Source organism: Malania oleifera, chromosome 4 (assembly GCF_029873635.1).
Source record: "Malania oleifera isolate guangnan ecotype guangnan chromosome 4, ASM2987363v1, whole genome shotgun sequence".
NCBI lineage: Eukaryota > Viridiplantae > Streptophyta > Magnoliopsida > Santalales > Ximeniaceae > Malania > Malania oleifera.
In genome coordinates, this window is record NC_080420.1 from 86,007,690 (window position 1) to 86,032,121 (window position 24,432).

At 36.7% G+C, this 24,432-nt stretch overlaps 1 protein-coding gene and 1 pseudogene across 3 annotated transcripts in view; both read left to right on the top strand.

Annotated features, from left to right (window-relative positions):
* The window catches only part of LOC131154224 (U11/U12 small nuclear ribonucleoprotein 48 kDa protein), a 45,268-nt gene extending 33,124 nt beyond the window's left edge, over positions 1-12,144 (top strand). The window contains exons 4-5 of one of the 3 annotated variants that reach the window (XR_009136391.1): positions 1-829; positions 944-12,144. Coding sequence is in view for 1 of the 3 variants with exons in the window: in XM_058106858.1 (XP_057962841.1) it covers positions 1-699 (699 nt within the window). In the remaining 2 variants the exon portion in view is untranslated. The other 2 variants (XR_009136392.1, XM_058106858.1) reach the window with 2 other exon arrangements.
* Positions 10,840-24,432, top strand: part of LOC131153855 (alpha-amylase-like) — a 20,033-nt pseudogene continuing 6,440 nt past the window's right edge.

The following is a 24,432-nucleotide window of genomic DNA, read 5'->3' on the forward strand; positions in this document are numbered from 1 at the left end:
GTGATGAGGGATATAATAGAGGAATACATGGAGGAAATCAAGCAAGCTGGAGGAATTGGTTGCTTTGTGAAGGGAGCTGACAAGGGAGCGATGTTCCCGTCTGAACAAATTTTTGCCCATGACGTCACTACAAATGCTGATGAACTGAAAAAGAGTGGATATCACCCATCTGAAGCAAGCATGGGACAGCACCATGATCACAGCAGAAGATCACATTCTGATTATCATTTCAAGCCTACAAGGTTTGGGGATGCTTCTCCCAAGGATTATGACAAAGAGAAAAGAAACACTCATGGACATGATGGACATCTAGAAAATAGAAGAACCAGTAAGGATAGATGTGGTGGAGAGTATTATTCCAGAAGTGCAGAAAAACACCGAAATCATGGCAGATTGCATGAATGGAATGGCTACCAAAGAGAACAAGATGATATGAAAGTGTCCAGAACCAAGCATCATGAAATCAGTAGGACATCTACCGAATTTCATGATAGTAGATCATATTCTCCTACATATTCTGTGAGTAATTCAACTGTGAGAAAGGATAGCGGCAGGTCAGAAATTAAGGATAGACGGCGAAGGAACACATACAGGAGTGATAGATCAGACTCTGTGATACGAAGTCCCTTTGATGACAGATATGATCCTTCAGAATCTCGTGATATGTATGACGATGACATCTCCTCTGGCAGAAAATAATTTAGACTGGATATGGTATCGTGTCTAATATAATGTCAAGTATTTCATTAGGACCATAGCAGCTACTCCACTGAAGGGCATCATTCTGATTGCCAGAAAAAAGTAGCACGTGATTGTTCCTTTGTGTGTGGTAAGTTGCTTAACTCATATTTCTCAGTATTTTACATCTAATTTTACTTAAAAAGGAGCAATGTTTGAATGTGTAATTATGTCCTTGACTCTTTTTGCTCACGTAACTTTGCAGTAAGAAGTCATTCGGGCTTCAGCAATCTAGTCTACGTCTGTATCCTCCTTTGTATCCTTAATTGTTTTGTTGGATGTCATGGCATTTTATCATTTTACTAATGTCTAATGGTTCTTTGGGTCTTATCTCTTTCTTCATTTATTTTTTGATCACAAGTATTATAATGACTTCCTTCTTAGTTGATAATATTTAGATTGCAATGTCAAAAATTAGCTAACTTTGGCTTCATCTAAATTCATATATATATTTTAAAATCACACTATCACCATTCTAATCCTAAAATTTTGTTTCCAAGTTATCTCAACTTAATGTAATAGAAATCTGAGTTATGTATGGGTTTCCAAGCACTCAGGAGCTCAATCATTCGAGTTGGTGACTGAATTTTACAATATAAATAAATATATTTTCTGAATGTGCTATTAATTGTTATAATCACCTGTTTGTCCTATGCTTGAAATTATTGGCCTCCAGTTTGCGCATTGCCCATATGTAGCCACAGAAATGTTTTCTGTAAGCAAAAGTTGCATACATTGAAAAGTGCATGTTGATCACTTGTGACATTTATCAACAGCAGCGAAGTTAGTTTGTTTTGACCTGCATATCATAGGAATAGCATAGTACTTTCCAATCAGTGGCATACTTCGAGTTTCACCAGCACGTTGCATTAAGAAAAGCTCCCATCTAGGAATGGTAATCAGGCAAGTTTAAAACTGATGTGATGTAACAAGCTGGCAGGCTTGGGTTAACATTTTTTTTTAAAAAATATAATGGGCTTCCTGAGACTGTTACAGGCACATGTATCACTGGAAGTGTCCCTCTTCACATCCGTATTGTCTGCTATAGTACTTGATGCTGTTAGGGTCGACCATCAGTCGCTATACCCTCAAGTTGGTTGTGATTCGCTGAAAACAGTACTTTACACCATTTTAGTATTTGTTTAGAAAATTTCAAACCCTTAAAACTTGAAAACAGAATGTGTATTCATGTTTGCCATCAAACAGTTAATGATAAAACTCAGAAATAATATCAAATTAATTGATGGTAACAAACTTTCTGTTATATGGGAGTGTTAAAAAAAATCAAAAAAATTGAATGAAATTATCTCCTACCAGTTAGAAATTATGTTTGTGACACATGTTTACACTCTTCCATTGCTAAAAGAATTGGATCAAATCTGAAATTTGAAGGAATGTTGTCTCTAGCATAGCTGTCAAATTGAGAAATGAGTTGTGAATTGAAATTCCAATTTTGGGAATTGGGAATCAAGAATTGAGTTGTAAGATTTGGTATAAGTTTCCGAAGTTAATCTAAAGGACATTCATATATTGATAAATGAACAAGAAGAAAAATAGTAAAACATATTTAAATATTAACAATGAAAAAAAGAATTCATACTTCATGTGCATGCTTTCCCTAAACAAACTGGAAGTAAGGGAATGAGTTAAGAAATATTAATAAAAATGGAACTTTTGGTGTTTCTGAACAATTAAAAAAATAATATTTCATGCGTGTTCTTTCTTGAGTTAAAAAGGAAAAAATAACCAACTTTAAAAAAGGATTATAATTGAACAAATTACTAAAAAAAACCATCTTAACAACACAATGAAACATGAGTACCGCCTTAGTTGATGAGTGGGCTGCTTTCTTAATAGTATGACACTATACTCCTTCAAAATAAGTAAGCATTTTAGATTAAGAATTCGATGAGCTTTTTGCCTTGGGACTGATGGTTGTGTCTCAAGGATCTGGGAGATTAGAATTAATAAAAAGTGTAACACAACGTTAGTGATGATGGGCGAGGAAATAATCAAATAATTGACAATAGGGAGGAGTTACCTAAAAATGATTGCATAATTATTTGGGATTGAATATTCAAGAAATGGGGACTTGGGGATGATATTATGCATAAGATCAAAGTTAAACTGAGACACTTTCTACTAGACTTGCACAATGCTAATGAGTTAATATTGGATATAATTTCTTGTTGCTGAGATTTTGGGGTTTTGGAAAGGGGTAGAAGAGGGAGTGCTTTATGGACTTGCATTGCATATGCCATTCTTTAGAGGAACCATCTATCAAAAGGAGGGAGACTCACCCTCATCAAAAGCACCTTATCCAACCTTCTGGTCTATTTTATGCCTCTCTCCCTATCCCTAGTTCATGCTAAGAGGTTGGTAGGTATTCAAAAAAGGAGATTTCTTTGGGGAGCATGGGTGAGGTACTTAAATACATTTTATAAATGGGGAATGGCGAAACAACTGATGCTAAAAGGGTAGGACTAAAATCTCTTCCGACTTTCAATAAGGCTGTCCTGGAAAATGGCTCTGGAGATTCATTAAGGAAAATAACCATTTTGTTATGGAGGGAAGTCATTGCCACCAAATATGGTGTACAACATAATGGGTGGGCTTTTAACAAGGTGAGAAGAGCTCAGGGTGTAGGTTTATGGAAATTCATCAGAGAGGATGGTAGGATTGTCTCTCATTTTTGAGTGGGAAACTGGGAGAATGTTTCCCTTTGGCATGATATTTGGTGTAGCAAGTCTCCGCTTAGCAAAGAATACACTTCCATCTTCAGGTTGGCTTGTGACAAAAATGCCTTCCTAGAAAGCACCTGGAACTCGCTGATTATGAGATTTTATGGACATTCACCTGAGTGGAATGCCTTCAATTGGAAAATTGACAACCTGACAAATTTTCAGTAGCCTTCATAAAATTAACCGCCAGAACACTACCAATGAGCACAAATGGACCCAAGAAAAATATGGGAATTTTATGGTTAGATCCTACTATAAACAACTCATCTAGATCCTACAATTCATCTAGATCCTACTATAACAACTCATCTCTCTGATAGAAACCAGCAGCAAATTCCCCTGGTGTTCTGAGAACTGCAGCCCCCACAAAGGTTGCTGTCTTCGTGTGGGAGGCAACTCTTGGAAAGATCCTCTCTATTGACAACCTCCAGGAAAAGGGGCCTGCCTCTTGTTACTTGTATGGATCAGGCTGAATAATTTGAGCCTCCATTCTCTTGCTCCTCACCTAGAAGTTTTTGGAACTTGGCCTTTCCCTTGTCAGGCAGAAGCAGGTCACTGCCGGATCTGTGGAGGGTGAGTTCTGGGCTTGGAGAGGTATCCAGTCCTGTAAGGAAAGAAGGCTTTTTCCCTCATTCCCCTTTCTATTTTTTGGTTGATGTGAAGGGAAAGAAACCAAAAATCTTTTGAAGGATTGGCTTAGTCCCTTCATGTAGTCAAGGATCGTCAGATTCCTCCTATATGTAACTGGCATAGTGGATGTTTGTGAATGATATTTATTTAATCTCTGAGTTTTTTGACATGCTGCAGTGTGGGAATGTTCTTTGGTGTTGTAATTTCATTGTAAATGGGTGACATCCCCTGCTGCCCTTCAGTGAACTTTCTTTGCTGATAAGAAAATGTTTGTCGTTTTTAAGATTCTAGCTCAAAACAAATGTGAGAATTTTCAAGGGTCAAAAGACTCTTTGAATTTGCATTGGGAGGAAGTTGTTGTTGTTGTTGTCTTTTTTTTTTTTTTAATTTCTCTAGGCTCATTCTTTTGGGATTTTGGGGTGTAGTTGTCTGACCTTCAAGGGGATTGGAAAGCAGTGCTGTTGTAATTATTAGATTTTGGAAAGGATGCCTTTTCCTCCATCTATTATACTCTTTTAATCTTTAATACTGAATTTGAGCTGTACCCAATTCCTCGTGAAATTCTTCCAGCAAAAAACCACTTTCACATGCAAAATCCGTTCTAAATTTACTATTGTCAACAGAAACATCACCCAGTTCTTTTTAGCATCCTGCTCTCCCTCTCTAGCCTTCTCGTCAGAGACTACTTTCACCTCTGACCTCCAAAGTAATAAAGCTGCTATCCCTGTCCCCCTCTGAAGATACAGTTGTCCTTGCATCATAATCAATTCTTCACTCTTTAAGCACATTTCGCATCTCAGCACCTGCTTGTATAAGCACTCTCTGATTGTAAACTTTAGAACATCCAGCCCACCAATGCCCAGAACATTCCTCACTTACTTCCAACTCTTAAATCCCTTTGTCATACAACTGCATTATCAATGGACCTACAGTTGGATTTTGGCTTAGTGTCCTCACACACAACTGCATTATTATTGGACCTTCAATTGGGATTTCGTCCGCTGAAAACTCTGATTAACTGAGCCACCTTCAATCAGCGGCCTATTTAGAGTTCCACTCGCCTGCTGCTCCTTCCATACACTTGCAAATCTTATTAGAAATTTGCTTTGATTCCTGCCCCCCTCTCAAAAAATTCCCATCTTTAGAGCCTTGCAATTGCCTCACCTCATGCTGGACTGGAACCTTGCTGCTGCTAAGAGCCACGAGTAACCCTCCATCCTGCCTCATTGCTCGTGATGTGCTTAGATTCTAGTGAAATGAGTGAGGACTTGTTTCTTCGTTGTCAGGTCCAGACAGTGTTGATGTAATCTTTTTTCCTCTGTAGGTGAGATGTGGGTGTCGCCTTACGCTTAGATGTTTTTATAGTGAGGCTCAGGGGCTTTGGGAAAAGTAAAAAGGGAAGTGCTGTGGCATTGTGTGTGGTTTGCTATATTTTGGCTTTTGTGGATGGAAAGGAATGCCAGAGTCTTTAATGATGAAGATGTGATAGAGTGGTCTCTCTTGCTTCTATTTGAGCTATGGCTTTTGGGTTATTTCTAGGACGGAACTGGTTGAAGAAAATTTGCTATTGAAATTGAAGAAGCATCCAGGAAAATAATGGATGTGTGAAAAATGGGGCTATGGCCGAAACTGGTTGAATTCATTATTCTGGGTAAATTTGTCTGCTGCATCTCCACTGTCTTCATCATACTATCTTGTATCATTTTGAAGCCTGCGAATTGCATTAGTATCTTGCCCATCAGCAACCTTAGTTCTTGATCCTTCGATTTTTTAAAATTTGAGGTTGAATTCTCCCTTACAAGGGAGCATTTTTAAATTGTTTTTGTAGCTTTTCCATTTTATAATTTAAGGTATTTTTATCGGGATCATTTCTTTTAGATATATATATATATATATATGTGTGTGTGTGTGTGTGTATTGCTTAAAAAAGTAATGTTACTTTTAGGTGGCAGTTGCTTTCTGGGATTCTTCAGGAGTCATGGGAATGTAACCCATTCTCATGTTTGTTTTGGGGGCTGGAAAGTGTTGTGGTGGTAATATTACATTGTTTGGGAATCCTATAATGCACACAAAACAAAAATATTTTCATCAGATGGGCATCTTATTATCAGAAATAGGATTCCTGGAATATGTCATTCCAAATGGGTGTCTTAGATTCTGTGAACCAAGCAACACCTTGTGGATATCTTTTAGTTTCTAGCATCCTTTTATTTAGGAATACAGTATATTAAGTATTTAGGATTCCTAAATTATTTTCTTGTTCCCAATTCAGGGAGAGCTAAATTGGAATTTGAAATTGTGTTGGATGGTCATTGTGCATCAATTGACTGTGTTATGCACATTGGAGATAGCAGAGCAATGTCTTTCTTTTTCTTATCAGGGAAGCCTTTTTTATACACCTGCCCTTGGGTTTATAGTTGTATTTTTAGAAATATATTGTGCTTCCCGAATGCATAGCGAATATATGAACATGAAGATATCTGTTGCTACTATGCATATATAAATAAATTTTTGTATCCATGTGTTCTGGAAGTTCATTGGACCTTAATGAAGTTCTCAAAACTAAGCTCTCATGCTTTCACCAATGCTTTGTTGATCCTGGCTCCAATCTTATGTGGCCTTAGGGTACCTCTTCTCTCTCATTCCAGCTAGGTCCTTTCATTTCCTTCCGTCCATGGCTTGCACCCTAGTTGCCATCTTTTGTTCTATTTTTATTTTTATTTTTTTCAATTAATGAATTATTGAACTTGGTCTGCTTAAAAAATTGCCGAGTAATGGAAATTAGTCGGAAAGTTAGGCTCTTACAATTTTTTCCCTTAAGTTGTAAACTGAACCAAAATTTTAAAATCTGAAAAGGAAGATTTATTATGAAAAGTATTAGAAGTTGTTATCCATAATGGCTCCAAAGAACTTGATGAGAAGGAGATAATCTAGGGTCTTGATGATAAACAGAGGGCCAAAAGAGTTCTGCTTAATAAGGAATTGAATGAGGTTATTAGTCTTGAAGAAATATCTTGGCGGCAAAAATCCAAAGCTTTAGGGGCCATAATACAAAATTCTTTCACCAGACAGCAACTCATCACAGATGTAACACCTTATCCATCATTGAGATAGCGGGAACCACCTTGGCCAGGGAAGAGGATTTTAAAAAGGTATTTGTGATTTTTATAAAGACCTTAACACTGAACTTGAAATTTGGAGACTAACAATGGATGGTATCAATTTTAGATCTCTCAGTTCTTACATTGCAGGGTGGCTTGAGAGACCCCTCGACGAAGCAGAAGTCCTCCAAGCTATTAAAAATTGCAATGGGGATAAAGCACCTAGACCGGATGGTTTCTCTTTGGCTTTCTTTCAGACTAGCGGGAGCCTTCTCAAGCACGACATTTTAAATGTGTTCGATGAGCTTTTCATGGATCAGGAAATTCGTCAGTTGCATCAATACCACCTTTGACACTCTTGTTCCGAAGAAAGTTGGGGTTGTTAACGTCAAGGATTTTTACCCTATTAGCTTGGTGGGGAGCATTTATAAAATCATTGCTAAAGTCCTAGCCAAGAGGATTTAAAAAAAAAAGAAGCAATATTGAGAGTCATTGGTCAGTATCAGCATGCTTTTGTGGCTGGAAGACAGATTATGGATGCTGCTTTTATTGCTAATGAGGTGGTGGATGCCTATGTGATGGGGGGAAAAGGGGAGTAGTGTGCAAACTGGATATGGAGAAAGCATTTGATCATGTCAACTATAACTTCCTTCTTTATCTCCTCAGGAAAATGGGCTTGGGTAGCTTTGGTGTAGTTGGATTGCTCAGTGCATCAAAACGCCAAGCTTTTCAATGCTCATAAATGGCTGCCCTTCTGATTTCTTTCACTCCTCAAGAGGCTTGAGACAAGGGGATCCCTTGGCCACTTTTCTATTTATTTTGGTTATGGAGGTGCTAAGCCTCATGCTGATGAAAGCTAGTGAAATAGGGATTTTTAGAGGTCTCACCGTTATATCCTTAACCTTCAAGATGCATTTGTTAGGGTTTGAGGCTATCTCAGGTTTGAAAGTGAACCTTCGTAAAAGTGAGCTTGTTCCAATTGGAGAGAACACCCCGGGGGGGGGGGGGGGATCTTCCCTTGTTGGTCTTATGTGTTGCAAGATGGGGTCCTTTCCCATTAATTATTGCGGCCTCCCCCTAGGAGCCAAATTCGAGAACAAAAAGGAGTCTAGGACCCCATTTTAGAGAAGTTTGAAAGGAGATTGGTAGGATGGAAAAAATTTCTTATCAAAAGGAGGCTACTTTGACGAACCTTCCAGTTTATTTCATGTCTCTCCTTCCCTTACTGGCCTTAGTTGCTTGGAGATTGGAGAGAATTGAGAGAAGATTTTTGGGGAAGCCTAGGAGAGGAGTTTAAATATCACCTTGTTAGACAGGAAGTGGTTAAACAACCCATATGTTCGGGAGGTTTGGGGCTAAAATCTCGTCACTTTCAATAAAGCCGTCCTTGGGGGAGTTGTTATGGAGGTTCATGAAGGAGAAAGGCCACTTTTGGTGAGATATTGTTGTTTCTTAATATGGGCTCAAGCATAATGGTTGGATAACACACAATAGTAGGGGGCCTTATGGAGTGGGAGTTTGGAAATTCATCAGGAAAAGATGGGATGATTTTTCCAATTCATGAGATTTTCAAGTTGGAAATGGGGCCAACATTTACTTTTGGCATGATGTGCGGCGTGAGAACAGTAATCTTAGAGTTGCCTTTCCTTCCATCTACAGCTTGCCTTGTGACAAAAATGCCCTTATCAATCATCATCTCCAAATCATTGATCAGGGAATTTTCTTGGATATTCCTTTTACTAGGAATTTGGGAGATTGGGAACTTCATGCACTCTTTAGACTTTTACAGAAATCTCTATAATTACCATTACCAAAACATCCCCAACAAACCAAAATGGGCTTTGGACAAAAATGGTGTTTTCACTGTTAAATCTTTCTATAAGAAGCTCTCCTCAATGGGATCAAATTGCAACAACTCCTTTTTGGATTCATATTTGGAGGACAGCAGTCCTTTCAAAGATTGCCTTTTTTGTGTGGGAGTCCACATATGGAAATATTTTAACCCTTGACAATCTGCAGAAAAAGGGTCTTATTGTATGATTGATGTAGGATCAATCAACCACATTCTTCTTTGCACTGCCCCTGGATAAGGAACTTGTGGAATATGGTTCTATCCTTGACTGGATATTAGTGGGTTACAGCCAATTTCGTTGGAGCGGAGATTTGGGCTTGGAAAGGCATCTAAGACACCAAGGAGAACCAAAAGGCTTTGAATCTCATCCCTCTAGCCATATTTTGGTGTGCTTGGAAAGAAAGAAATAAGAAAGCCTTCATAGATACTACTTCAGATTTGCAAAGAGCAGTGAATGCTGTTGTTTCAAGCTGGTGTAGTGGGCAAATTGTTAATGATCTAAATGTAATCCTTGATGTTTGCGACTTTACGGAGTGGTTGATGTTTTGCACCTCAGGATGGCATCCCCTTGATGCCCTACTAATATAACTCTCTTTACTATTAAAAAACATAAGAAAATACACAGGCAGACATGGCACCTCCTAAAACAACAAAAGGGAGGAAAACACACCTTCCAAGGAAATAAATAAAAAATTACATCAAAATAGGCCTTCAACCACTCTGCATATCACTCAACTAAATGGCCCTCAAAACCCCAAAGGAACAGTACAAAGCGAGTGCAACGGTCCTGGCCTAACTCTAGTGAGGTATTGTATGCTTTGGCTCATTGACCTCACGGGTCCTATAAAAGATGCCTCACTTAGTTGGAGCCCAAACCCTCCTTATAAGCCCTAGATATCCCTAGTACACATTCGATGTGGGATCGTGACATGCTCCCCCGTCCAATCTTTGACGTCCTCGTCAGCATGATTTCCCTATTACACATCCGATGTGAGTTCGTGATAGGCTTCTTGTTCGATTTCTAACATCCTTGTTAGCATGATCTCCCTATTACACATTCGATGTGAGATTGCGACATACCCTCTCATATGATCTTTTGACGTCCTCATCAAAGTGACTTACATCTTTGTGTAGGATCCACTTACATGACGGCACCCCTAGGGTGGATCCACTCACATGATAGTATTATCAGACGTGGCTCTGATACCAAAAGTAACAGTTGTGGGTCCAACTCCGGTGAGGTATTGTTTGTTTTGGCCCACTGGCCTCACGAGTTTGTCCTATAAAAGACGCCTCACTTAGTTGGAGCCCAAACCTCCTTATAAGCCCGAGATTTTCCTAGTACACATCCGATGTGAGACCATGATAGGCTCTCCTATCCAATCTTTGACGTCGTCGTCAGCGTGATTTTCCTAGTACACATCCGATGTGATTTTTTGTGACGGATTCTCCCATCTGATTTCTGACATCTTTGTTAGTGTAATCTTCCTAGTACACATCCGATGTGAGACTGCGACAGCGAGCTATGAGTTTATCTTGGAGAATTCTCCCAAAAGGTGTCCCCCTATTGACTGAACATGTTAGTAGAACTGTTGACATCCTTAGCTTGTTTTTTAAAAGCTGTGTGCTACTACTACCTGTGTTTTTTCTTTTGACACAACTCCTTAGCATATGATAGCCATTGCATCCTTCAGGTCAAATGGGGTTTAGTGTCCTAGCATACTAGCAATATTAGGTTTTCAAAGGGTGAGACTGTCGCATAATTCCATTGCAGACTATGGATACAAAAATAGGAAATGGTTTGTTGTGTGCACTTGTTTGTGCGTGTGAGTGCTCTGTATTGTACTTTCACGTTAGAGTTCCTACAGTTATGGCCTTGGTGAGTATGTGGGCTGAAGTGGTGTTTTGAGTATCAGATCATATTGTATCTTCACCATGTCTACCAATCAATTAAACTGATATGAAGGTTATATAAAATTTTAAAATTTGGGGAAGTCACAGCCAAATAATTGACCTGCTCCCTAAAAAAAAAAAAGAATAAATACTTGTTTTTCTACTTTGCTTATTGAGAAAGACTTGGATGCTGCAGGGTCATGTGCTCCCATGGAATAATACAGTGCCATGGGATTTTTCCTATGTTAACTGTGCATCATGTTTGTCCACCTGCAAACCTTTCAGCTGCCTAGTTTGTGTCTAGGTTTGTTATGAACGTATTACTTCAAAAAAGTCTGAAAAATGGTCAAGGTGTTATTGCAGTTTTATTTTTAGATCATGTTGGTTTTTTTTGAAATATTTGTTGCGTGAATCAGAGCATAGCGTTGTTCAAATATTTTCATACATAGTATTAGTTTTATGCTCATATTTGTGAATCCTAAATCAGCCAATTACAAACGTGGCTGAGATTTGCCCCTTGCCAGTGGGAAATAGTGAGAGGAATTGCATATTGTTTGTCATGCAAAAGATGATTATATCTGTTAGGCGATGGTCAAGACATTGTCAGAAAATATTTTCTTTCCACAACTGTTCCACTCGCAGGGAGTTGAATTTGGTCTAATGTATTGTTGAATTTGCCAGTGGTGCACTCCATGCATGGTTCAGAGGATGCAATGCTGTTTTAGTTTGAATTGTCTTGTGGATAAACTACCTGCTTGTAGATTGCAAGAAGATTTTCATTGTTTGTGAAAGAAGATTGGCAAGGAGATTTTTGAGCTGCTGCACGCCTGCACCCATTTCAAGGTTTTGTGTTGCCATTGATTGACAGGTAAAAAATGGAGCTTGAGGAGAAACACTGAGATTTTTTATGTTAATTTTACTTTTAATTTTCATGGTTCCTTGTGCATGCATCAAGCGCTCAAGCTACTGGATTTGGTTAAACTCTTTATCTGTTACCATATATCCCCGAAAAAGGAAAAAAAAAAAAAAAAGAGAAAAGGAGTGACTGACTAGAAAAGTCAGGTTTGAGTTGTGGAAGGTAGGTGGGCTTTTATTGTTGTTAAGAACTTTTGACAATTATATCACAATACCATATATTTCATATATGATGTGCCAAAACCCTTTCCAGTTAGAATCTTCTTGAAACCCTATTTCTGTTGGAAAGAATATTTATGAGCAATGGATTTCATATTGTAATTCACTTGCAGGATTAAGGAGAGGTACTTGTGTACTAGGTAAGACAGGTGGCATAATTTTATAGCCTCAAGTGGGCCTTTTACCTACTTTTATGTTGGAATTGTCTTGGCAAATTTTATAGCCTCAAGTGCTCCTTTTACCTACTTTTATGTTGGAATTGTCTTTGCACTTAGGTACACGACCTCTTAAATATTAAGCTCCATCACTTTATTTAGATTATTATGCGATCTGTACTGGGATCTGTTACACATTTATTTTTAAATTTCCTTTGCGAACATTTCTCACTAGACAATTAAAAAACAATGACACTAAAAGATATAAATTTTTGAGTAAAAGACATCTCTCCCAAGGTTTTGACCAAAAGATAGATACCCTCCCGAGGTTTAAAATATGCTTCAAACCACTCATTAGATTTCAAGAATTTCAAATAGATTTCTCGAAGTATAAGTCTTTTCTCAAATATTTTTTGATAATATATGTGAATGTTGTCTAATAATCAATATGAAAGTATTTTGGTAATCAATTTATTTCAATAAGGTATTTGTTTGCTTTTCTCTTTAAGAATCAAATCAATGATCAATCAATATGAAAAGTTCAAAATAAATTGAGACAAACTGTCACTAAAGGCCTAAAATACAGAGATTTTCCAACTAAGCAGGGGAAGTGCTCATGGGCTCTGGGCTCCCTGCTCCTTACCTAGCTGCATGGGTTATTTTCTTTCCTAATTGTTTTTTGTGAAATTATGAAATAAAAACAAAGAGTAAATTACCCAAAAACACGAACTTCGGTTCTGAACGGAGGACCTGATTGGAATGAGGTCAGTCAGCCGTCATCACTACGGGCTGCCATCATCACCATCAAGTAGGGTTGCAGAGGCACAAACACTTAAAAGCAGTTTGCTGTACTAGTGCTCTTCAGGTCGGGTTTGGTGGGCTATAGTTAGGGGATGAAAATAGAATAATGGATTAAAAAAATAGCGACAAATACAATTTCATTTCAAAAGGTTTTATTCCATTCTTTGTATGCTAAACGGGCAGTTAGTTCTCAAGGATATTGACTTCTATATTTTGGATATACTAAATAATCGTATTTGACAACAAAAATCTTCTGCAACGTCAAAATCAAAGAGTTGCTTGGGATGAGCTTAATTGAGTTTTTATATTCCTAATGCGACTAGGCTCTGCATTGGAGAGACTTTATCTCTTCCATGTCTTTTTCACCCATCTTCCAAAATTCATAAACTGTAGTCTCTGCCTTCTAGACAATGTTGGGTGGAAGGCAAAAGTCCTTTCATTTGGGTTTCTGCTCTCACCAGGAATAATACAAACGACTTGCTTAGCACTAGGGGCCTCAGAAGGTTCTTAGGCCTCACTAGATGCGTGTGAGTGGTGCCGTGAGGGAAAGAGACTAATTGTCATCTCTTCATTGTGCCGAGGGATTTTTGGGGAACAACTTGTTTTCTTGTTTTGGTGGCTTCACAAAATGTTCATGATTTTTTTAAAGCGGGGGCTTTTTGGGGTTTGAGGAAGGAGACAATTTTTTTTTTTGGAATTTTGTAGTATTTGCTACATGATGGATACTTTTGACTTGAAAGGAATGCTAGACCTTTTGAAAGTTAGAAGATTTCTCTATACTTGCTTGAGGAAATTACTTTCATTGCTTCTTTTCAAGCTTTTTCTGTTGTGATTTTTGAGGGTCTTTCCCTATCCAAAGATCATAGGGATTGGAAGGTAGTGGTTGATGTAAGTCCTTTTCTTTCCTTTTTTTGTTTTATAAAAAGTTATATTATAATCCTTTCACGGTAATTTTTTGTTCTTTCATTAATGAATTTTCTATTATCTACAACAAAAAATAAAAATTAAAGAGTTACTTGGTTTACTACTTGATGGCTTTGACATAAAAGTTACATGTTCTAGTATGTTAGATTTGAATCCTATTACAACCAACAACAACCATTTCTTTTTCAAAGCTAAATTGGTAAAAGCCTAAAGCTATAATCTCATGTGTCGAGTGTCAAGTTCGTCAACAAATTATGCTTGCGGTGAGGGCTTGTCTTGTGCACATTGGATGGGTAATCAATTAATCATCATTTAAACATTAGTGCACGCTTTATTCGAAGTATGTTGAAGGCCTTTGTATACTTTATCAAATATTTTAAAACTCTTTATGTAATTTTCATTTTTCAAAATTGGCATAAGATAAATTAATTTAATTTATATTAAATTATTCTAAACTTTATTTATAAGTTTATTGCCGTATTTTTTATATACAATTATTAAGATATTTTTTATTTATAATAATCCTATAAGAATTATACTTAATTATAACACTAATACGATTTTTTAGGAACACTTCTAGCATCACATAGTAGAGCATTGAGATTTAGGGTATGAAAAAACAGATTAATCGATACTTAGTAGTATTTAAGCACTGAAATATAGGCTAGCAAATACAATGGAGAAATTATCGCGAGAGAAGTGAGAAGTAAGATGTACTCCCAAAAGGGGGGGGGGGGGGAGGGATGAATTGGGTTTTAAAATTTTCTTTGTAAACTTTTAGTTAAGTATAACTCTTCTTCAATTTTAGTTCTAATTCAACAAATATATATATATGTTCAGCAATCACATTCTCCAATCAATTCTTATCAACAAGAGATGATATTGTTAATTCAACTTTCAGAATTTTAATTGATAAAAATTCAAATCAGATTTTCTTTTTAGTATACTTCAAAGACAATATCGATTTCTGAAAGTTATATTGAATTTTCTTTTAATCTTGTTTCAATAGAATGATTTATTAAACAAGATTAAATATTCAGCATTTCAGACATTTTAATCCAATCAACTCCTTGATTCAAATCAATATTCAATATTCAATTTCAAGTTCAAACCTTTGAGGTGAAGACACAGCTGATCTAAAATATGAATAAAAAACTTAATCAACCAATCATTAATGTTATAGTATGCTGATTTCACAATATGAATCACAATAAAGATTTTAGCAAGCTTCCAAAATTCAGAGTTTGAATTTAAGTATGAAACAAATTAGTAAGTTAAAGAACTTTGATACTTATCAATCAACACACTTCATGTGTAATCAAGGTTTCTACAAAAGATTAATCAACGTACTCCCTTTGAGGTTTCCGCAAAAGATCAATCAACGTACTCTCTTAAATAAAAGTTTCCTCAATTCCCAATAACAAATTAATTTTCAACAATTAAGTAAACATACACACAATTTATATATATGCAGAAAATTAAAGAGATTAGGGAAGAGAAAAACACGAGATTTTAGGAGGTTCGGTTATACCCGCCTACGTCATCGCCTTAGGTAAACCACCCAAGGATTTCACTATATAGCCCCTTTAATCAGGCGGAGCAAACCTTTAACACACTTTTTCAAGGAGGATGGAGCTCTCCTCTCCAAGCGATACCCCACGCTCAATACAACGATTCAACAACCTAAACCGTCAAAAACAATAACAAAAACAAAAGCCTTGTGTACAAGAACAACTCTCAATAAGAGCAGATTAGGCCAATTGATTAGTACAATATATACTTCAATCAAAATTCAATATAGAAATATGAAACTTCAGAATTTATCACCAGGATTCTTTAGATTTGAAGAAATCTTAGTTAGAGCACAAGAACCTCAAACTTTAATTTAGCAAATACTCAGCAAATAGCTTCTCAGAAAATATTTAGCAAGAACTCCTTGAATGTGAAAGAATTTGATCAATAGCTGATTTTTTTTTTTATCTTTGTTGGTGTATGTAATCCTTGAGTTTAGCATATATTTATAGAGTTTAAAAAGTATTTTTCGTGTTGCCCAAGTTGTTTGGAGTATTCCTCAAGTTTTCACAAAGTTTGGTGACAAAGAAATCACTTTTGGAAAGTTTCTTAACTGTTAAAATTTGAATTTTACGAAAGTCAGTAGACTGGACTTAGAGGGTCAATCGCTTGGGCCTTGTTAAATCGGCATATTTCTGAAACAGTACAGGGTCAGTCGTCTGGGCGTGATGGGTCAGTCGCCTGACCTGGTTCTATTAGCTTGTCAGTCAACTGGTTAGTCGCCTGGACTTGCTGTTAGTTTCAACCACCATTCAGTATTTTGGTCATAACTTTTTCTATACAACTTCAAATTAGACGTTCTTGGTATCACAGAAAGCTAAGAGAAAATGCTACAGCTTTCATGTTGAACGTTTTTGAAGATAAGATACCATTAATATAGAAAATTGCTCATTAATGCAGATATAGAAAAAAGAATAGAATTTGGAGAATCTTGTTTTGGTGTTTTTCATTCCAAAAATAATTTTAACCTTTTTGAAATAACTTTTGACCTTATAAAAATATTTTTCAAGTATTTTAAAAGGTATCTAGGTCCAAGTAATTAACCTCAAAGTTTCATGCATCCATATTGAAATCGATTGAAATACTTGCATGAGACTTCTTAAAATTTTAAACTTTCTAATCACTAAGTCTTCATGCATTTGCTTTGCTCTCAATATCTTCGTGTATTTGCTTTGCTTTCAATATCTTCATGTATTTGATTTGACTTCCTTCATAGCTCATTGACTTCATGCTTCAATAGTCTATCTTTAATTTCGAGCTTTCAAAAGGCTTTGTCAAGCACTTGTTCTTGAACACTTAAGTCCTGAATCATCACTTAATCAAATATGTTAAGTTCCATTGCTTTTTTATCATCAAAATAAGATTTTAAGTCTTGTGAGACCAACAGAGTGATCTAGCATGACTACGTGTTTGCACATGTAGGGCACATCCCATTAATTAGAGATTGGAACTCCCATATTGCAAATTTATGTTCTAATCTTGGGAAGGTGGGGGGGGGGGGGGGGGGGAAGATTTGGAATGGAGAAGAGTCACCACCTTTTATGTAGTCTAGGCATCCTCCAATGCAATAGAAAAAGAACATCTATACTTTAATCTCACTAAGTGATCCTAAGAATTAATTAGTATATCCTAAGCCAAGAGTTCCTTGTATGTGTGTGTGTGTGTGTGTGAAAGAGAGAGAGAGAGAGAGTCATGGTAAGAATATTTGCAAATTTGACAAGAAATTAAACATCTCCAAAAGAATAACCTTATCCCACGTATATGTTTCCTCACTCAATTTTAGCAATGCATTAGTTGTAGTTCAAACAATAGGCAAGGAAATTATTTGATAAAACTATTGTTTTAATGACTAATTTGAGTAATAGAGGGTATGCATGATTGTAAAAAAATATTTTTAGCTTCCTAAATAAAGTGTATGTTGACACATTACTTTTTCTTACCATAAAAGCGCCACTAAAGTCCTAAACCAATTAAATGACATTTCCTTCATTCCACCCTATAAAAGGTGTTATGTGAATGTATTATAACACTTCATTCTTAGAATTTTAATTGCTTTTGACATAGTGGGAGATGGGTACTAAAATTCATGTTCTACTAGTCTTCCTTTCCTTTATACCCAACTTTATCGAGTACCAAGTATTATTTTAGGTACATTATACACATGTTAGTTAGTCTTTATATTTTGTTGGAAACTCAAATCAGTTTGTTGACGACTTAACATGTTTTTCTTTATGTGTATAATAGGGCTTCAATTGGGAATCTACTAAAAAGGGGGGATGTGGTACAACATTCTCAAAAATTCTATACCTGATATTGTAGCAGCTAGAATTACCCATGTTTGGCTTCCCTCGCCTTTTTAGTCAGTTTCACCAATGTAAGCTATGATATTAAATTCTTGCAGTTTAAAATTTAATATATTTAAAAATAAATTTATTTTCTTTTTTCTTTGGTCCTCTACATCCATAAGATACTTTCCAGGAAAGTTGTATGACCTAGACTCATCAAAATATGGGAGTCAAAGTGGCTTGAAAGTGCTTATTGGATCCTTAGGTATCAATCTATAGCAGACATAGTTATAAACCATAGAATTGTTGCTAGTAAGTACGGGAGAGGAATATGGTGCATCTTCAAAAGAAGGAACCTTTGATAATCACCTTGATTGGGGTTCTCATATGATATGCAAGGATGACACTCAATATTCAAATGGCACTAGAAATCCTGATAGTGGAGAAGGCTATGTGGCAGCTCTCGATATCGACCACGTGAACCCTGCCACAAGTTCAAAAGGAGTTATCATCAGATTGGATGAATTGGTTGGAAAGTGAAATTGGGTTCAGCGGATGGAGATTTTATTTGTCAAGGGATATGCCCCTCAGTATAGCAAGTTGTATGTGCAAAACACAAGCCCAAGTTGCAATAGGGGAATTTGTTAGGATTGAAGGAACCCATGGGTGGGCTTGATATACATGAGTGAATACCAACTTGACCCAAAAACTGAAACCTATTGAGTCTTGGACCAAACCATGTATATAAGCATCCATTATCACTCAATTTTTCCAATGTGGGACGAACTCACAAGTGGAACTCTCAATAGAATTTTGGAGCTCGAATCGAAATGACATTGGCTGATGTTTGAATGGTGCTGGAGGTGCTGTTATATTAGCATTTGATTTTGCAACAAAAGGGATACTTCAAAATGCTGCTCAAAGGAACCTAGGGCGATTGAAGGACTCAAATGGGGCTCCTTCAGGGCTTATCAGTTTGTCGCCAGAAAATGTGGTCACTTTCATAGAAAATCATTGTGAAGACCCAGAAATTATAATAATTAAATAGTAAAGAAGAAAGAGAAATTTAAAGAGACAAAATAGGGTTCGTCGATGAATGCCCTGGTTTCATCAACGAACTCCTTGAAGGATTCATGGATGAAGTTAAGTGTTCGTCAATGAAGAGATACCGAGAGGGGGAGTTTTGGACCCATTAGTTTGTTGATGAAATCCTTACCTTCGTTGATGAACTCCTTTCTTCACTTCGTTGACGAAGTCACGTGTCAAGTCGTTTATAAATACGTGAAAAATCAAATTTTGGTGAGAAAACCCTTATTTCACTATTTCTCTCTCTAGAATTTCCGCTGCTCTGACTTCTCTCTACAAATTCGGCTCCGATTCTTCCCGATTCGATGATCAGAAGCTACCATGTTGATCCTGAGGAGATTCTCTAAAACTTAGTTGGAGTAGAATTTCGATTTGGGAGGTTTGGGCAGCATCCCAAAATCAGGGTAAGTAGATTATTTAAGGGTCATTTGGTTTGTAGGTTTTTCTGAACCCAGATTTAGTAGTAGATGTTGTTATACTGGTATTTGGGATGATTATGTGGGTGTTGTGAATTCAGGGTTTTGGGATTTTTACTGTAGGCAGGTTAGGGAACCTAGTGGATGTTCCCAAAAATCCAGGTAAGATGATGAATAGTTTATAATTTAAGTAATGTAGGTATGGAAATTATTCTGAGAATTCAGTTATTTGACAAATATATATATATATATATGTGTGTGTGTGTGTGTGTGTGTGTGTGTGTGTGTGCGTGTGCGTGTGCGTGTGTGTGTGTGTATAATTTCAGGATTTTAGAATTATGAATGTCGTGGGCGTGAGTTAGAATTAGTAGACGAGCCTATTTTGTCACGTAAAGGAAATATGCTATGCTAGTAATTTTGGAAATGTTATGAGAAAATATGTGTTTTACAGGGAAAAATTCTACAAGATATAAATTACTTTTATTATCAGGAAAATCTAAATTTCAGTAAATGGGTTTAATATTTATTTAATTGTGTGGCATGAGTAATTATCAAATTTAGTATGAAATTTATTCAGTTTATAGATATCATGTTTCATATATATATATATATATATATATGGACAAATATTATAGTTTACATTCAGATAGATATTTTACAGTACTTTTAGATATACCATGATATTCAGATTACATAACCATAACATTTAGTTATTCAGTATTCAGTTATTCAATTATTCAAATTTTACAGATTATTCAGATTATACAGCATGTTCAAATCAGTTTTTACAATGTTATAGTTATTTCAGATATATCAAAATCATGGTAAAACAGCAAGATAATATATATAATAGTATTATACAGTATCAGACCCTGATGAATCAGATCAGTTATGAATAGAGCACGGTATCGTAGCTATTTCAGATCAGAGTGCAACCACATATCTCAGATAGTGTGTAGATTTTTGTCAACCATACCTATGAAGGGATTGCAGGCTCCCCAGAAGTTTGGTTGAGGAGGCTGGTTTGACGAGGTAGATATCAGTACCATGCCTTGGAGGGATTGCAGTTGGCCGGACTAATGATTGATAGAATTTCAGTTGACTTACTTGGTAGATCAATCAGTGTTAAGTCCCGCATACGGGTTAAATCATGACATACAATTTTTAAGGGTAATTATCACAGTTATTGATATGTATATAGATTTACAAATTTACAGCAGATATAATATAATACTAGAAGTATGAATAAATAGAAAACTCAGATATTACAGTTGTATTTTAAACTATATAGGTGTGAGTTGTATTGTATATTGTTTTACTAGCTAACTCAGTTTCAATAAATTATCAACATATTATTTATGTGAACTCAGTTGCCACACAGTGGTAATAGCATATTTCGTCTTACTGAGTATTGTCTCATCCCAGTGATATAACATTTTTAAGGTGATCTAACTAGACGAGCAAATCAGACTTACAGGTAGAGAGGTCGTTTACACTACCCTATTTGTAGGGTAAGTGTTATCAGGGGGTTGTATTTTTAAGTATCATTTAGGAGTTTTTTGGGTAGAAGATGTTAGATGATGTGTAATTATGTATGTATGTTTTAGGAAAATATTGGATTCTGGTATTGTAAACTTGGATGGATGATTTTATGTTTTTCGCTGCGTAGGTATGTTATTTTGTGGACAGGATTTTCCTCAGTGCCCTCTTGGGGCCTAAGATGTTATAGCAGATAATATAGGGGTATCATAGTATTTTATTTTGTAGTATAATTTTTTTTAAAAAAAATTGTGTGAATTTTTGGGTCGTTATAGTTTGGTATTAGAGCCTAGGTTGCTAGGTTTTGCAGACTCTAGAGTACAACGGAAAACAATACCAGAATATAGGAATGAATTTTGAGGAAAGATAGAAATTGGGATGAATAAGAATATCAGTGAGTCAATGTTGGGGAATTAAGATGAGAATTTAGGGTTTTGTTCTACAATCTGGAAGCAGGAACTTCGGGGTGGTTTCCGTGATTTTCCTGGGGTGACTATTTTAGGAAAATCATAGTAAACTATCGTCGATTTCTATTTCCATATGGTAGGACTAGACCTTAAATTATTAATAGATGGTATGAGGATATTTTGGTTAGGATAGCACTATGAAGTTTAGGTTCTTAGAATAATTTGTTATTATTGCAGGATGGACCCAGGAGGTAGTAGTGCCCACACTAGCGGGGATGATGGAATAGGGTCATCTAGCATGGGAGGCGGGGACTCATATGCTGTCTTGCATAGCGTTGCTTAGTAGGTCATAGCTGAGATTGCACGAAACTCTAGGGAGCAGGGAGGTCCATTTACAGCACAGGGGTGTATGATGAAGAAGTTTATGAAGATGAACCTTCTAGCATTTTCAGGAGCATCTGATCCTGCAGATGCTAAGAACTGGATGCAGGAGATAGAAAAAATACTGAGGGTGCTCCACTACATCGATGAGTAGAGGGTTCTTTATGCCACATATAAGTTGGCAGGGGAGGCCAAGAGATGGTGAATGGCTACTAGATTACTGGAGGAGCAGAGACCCATACCAGTGCCTATGACTTGGGCTCGATTCAGAGACATATTCTTCAACAGATATTTTCTTGCCATAGTCAGAGAGGATAAAGCACAGGAATTTCTGAGTTTGACCTAGGGATTGATGATAGTTCAGCAATATACGACAAAATTTATTGCGTTGTCACGATTCGCTCCATATGTAGTACTAGATGAAGCTAAGAAGGCCAGGACGTTTGAGAGGGGCTTGAGGCGAGACATATACAAGCAGGTGGCAGTTCTAAAGATGCAGGACTTTACTGAACTTGTTCACAGAGCCACAGTAGCAAAAGAGAGTGAACAGACAGATGTAGGAGTACTGAGCCATAGGAAGAGGCCTACGCCTTCGGGTTTCCAACTAAGGCCCATGGAGAGGAGACCGGTTCAGTGGAGGTCAGAGGCAGATGACAGGGCACCGAGGGTTTCAGGGTGAGCAGGCTTACAATATCTGTCCTAGATGTGGTCGAATAAATTTGGGAGAGTGTAGAAGAGGAGAGAGTATCTACTATCATTGTGGGAGACCTGGTCATAGAGCTTGGCCATATCAGGGACTGCCGACTCACACACCAGCTTATAGATCGTTCTGGGGTGGATACTATGCTTCCCGTGGAGGCCAATAGAGGAACACGACACCGGCGAGGGTTTACACATTGACGCCGGGAGACACTAAGGCTGCCGAAGACATTGTTACGGGTACACTTATTGCTTTACCATATAAAGTTGTCGTTTTGTTTGATTTATGTGCCACCCATTCCTTTGTGTCATTGGGATATGTTGACCTTGTAGATCATGCCCGGTTTTGATTATGACAAATACTTATAATATCTAATAGGTATTTGAGATTATGTGCAGGAACCTCAATTGTCAAGATCAAGATGCACGTAAAGCAAATAAAACTTGAAGACCAATTCATGTTTATAATTATAATATATATATATATATATATATTCAGTTGTGTAATTGGTCTGTAATAGTAATTAGATTATTTCGTTTGTAATAAGCACACACACATCATATCCATGGTATAATACGTAAGCTCAAACCAAGCTCATAATGCAAATGACCTTAGAAAGACCTTAGGTCGATTGACACCGAATTTTTTCAGTGTCTTCAAAAGGACCCAGAAATGACCCTAGGACACTCACCTTTGCACTCATATATGTTAGGCACATTGAATAGGGTGTTTGTGAATCATAACAGGACCGAAATGCACACATTGTGCACTTTTGGTCGACCGGCCAAGGTAGTTCATCTGCCCCGGTCGACCAAAATTGGCCTGGGTCAACAGTTGACCAAGATCCCAGTCGACCGAACCAGAGTAGTTCAAACCTCCCAATAAACCGAAACTCCTCGAGGTCAACAAATTGACCATCTGGTCGACCGAGCCAAAATTGAATACCAACTACCTAGTCGACTAAGGGTTCTCGAGAGAAATCCCAACTGTCTGGTTGACCGAACCATTTAGTTCAAAATGGCCTAGTTGACCGAACCTCAGAGAAATGGAAAATCGCCCTTTGGACAGGCACTTTCGATTAACCGACCATACAGTTCATTTCTTGTTCGGTCGACTGAACCTCAAAAACTTCAGTCGACCGAACTTGTTTTAGTTGACCGGACCTCTTGGGTTGATCTAATTTTTTTAGCATGGTTAATTTTTTAAAACAGGGTTAAAATAATTAAAAGGCCATTAATCTTTAGGTCCCCAACGGTTATATTTCATAGGGTGTTTATAAATACCCTTTCATTTGGGAAAATTAGGAAAGATTAGCATATTTGATTAGGGAAAATTATCTGAAATTTCCAAAACCTATAATACTCATATCTAAGCCTCCTACACTCATACTTACCTTCTCATACTGATTAAATCCTTTGTAAGTTGATTGAGTGTTAGTCTAAATAGGTTTGCTCTCCCACTCTTGATTGATTGATTCGATTTTTACGAGAGTTAAACCTAAGTGTTCTTAGGAGGCTTTTGCTAGTAAGTCTATCCTAAGAAGACTTGCTTAAGCTTCTGAGTATTACATTTGTGTTGCAATATCTTAGGAAGCTTGTATTTGTCTTTGGGTTGCAAAATCATTTTCAAAACATACTCAAATATCTTGTGTGATTTATATTGATATATTTGTGAAAAGATATTTGTGTTTGTAATATTAATCTTTGTTGCAATATTCATTAACTTACATATCCCTTGTTGAATACAAAGACTGAATATCTTTTTGCAAACCAAACATATACATTACTAGAGCAACATACAATTGAGAAAATCTGCTGATTGAAATATACATATATATTGTTAGGCTAGTATCTTTGTGTGAGCTGTTAGATTGAACATATATTGTGATACAAAGATCATACTGGTTGACACTCTCATGTGCTCATTACACTGATAGCAAATATTTTGAGAGTTGAAATATTAGACCACATTGAGCTTACATATTAAATCATTTTGGGGTGTATGTGATTGCACATATCTGGGTACATATCTGCTTTACCTGAAAGCATAATCACTGTACCAAATTTATTGATTGAGC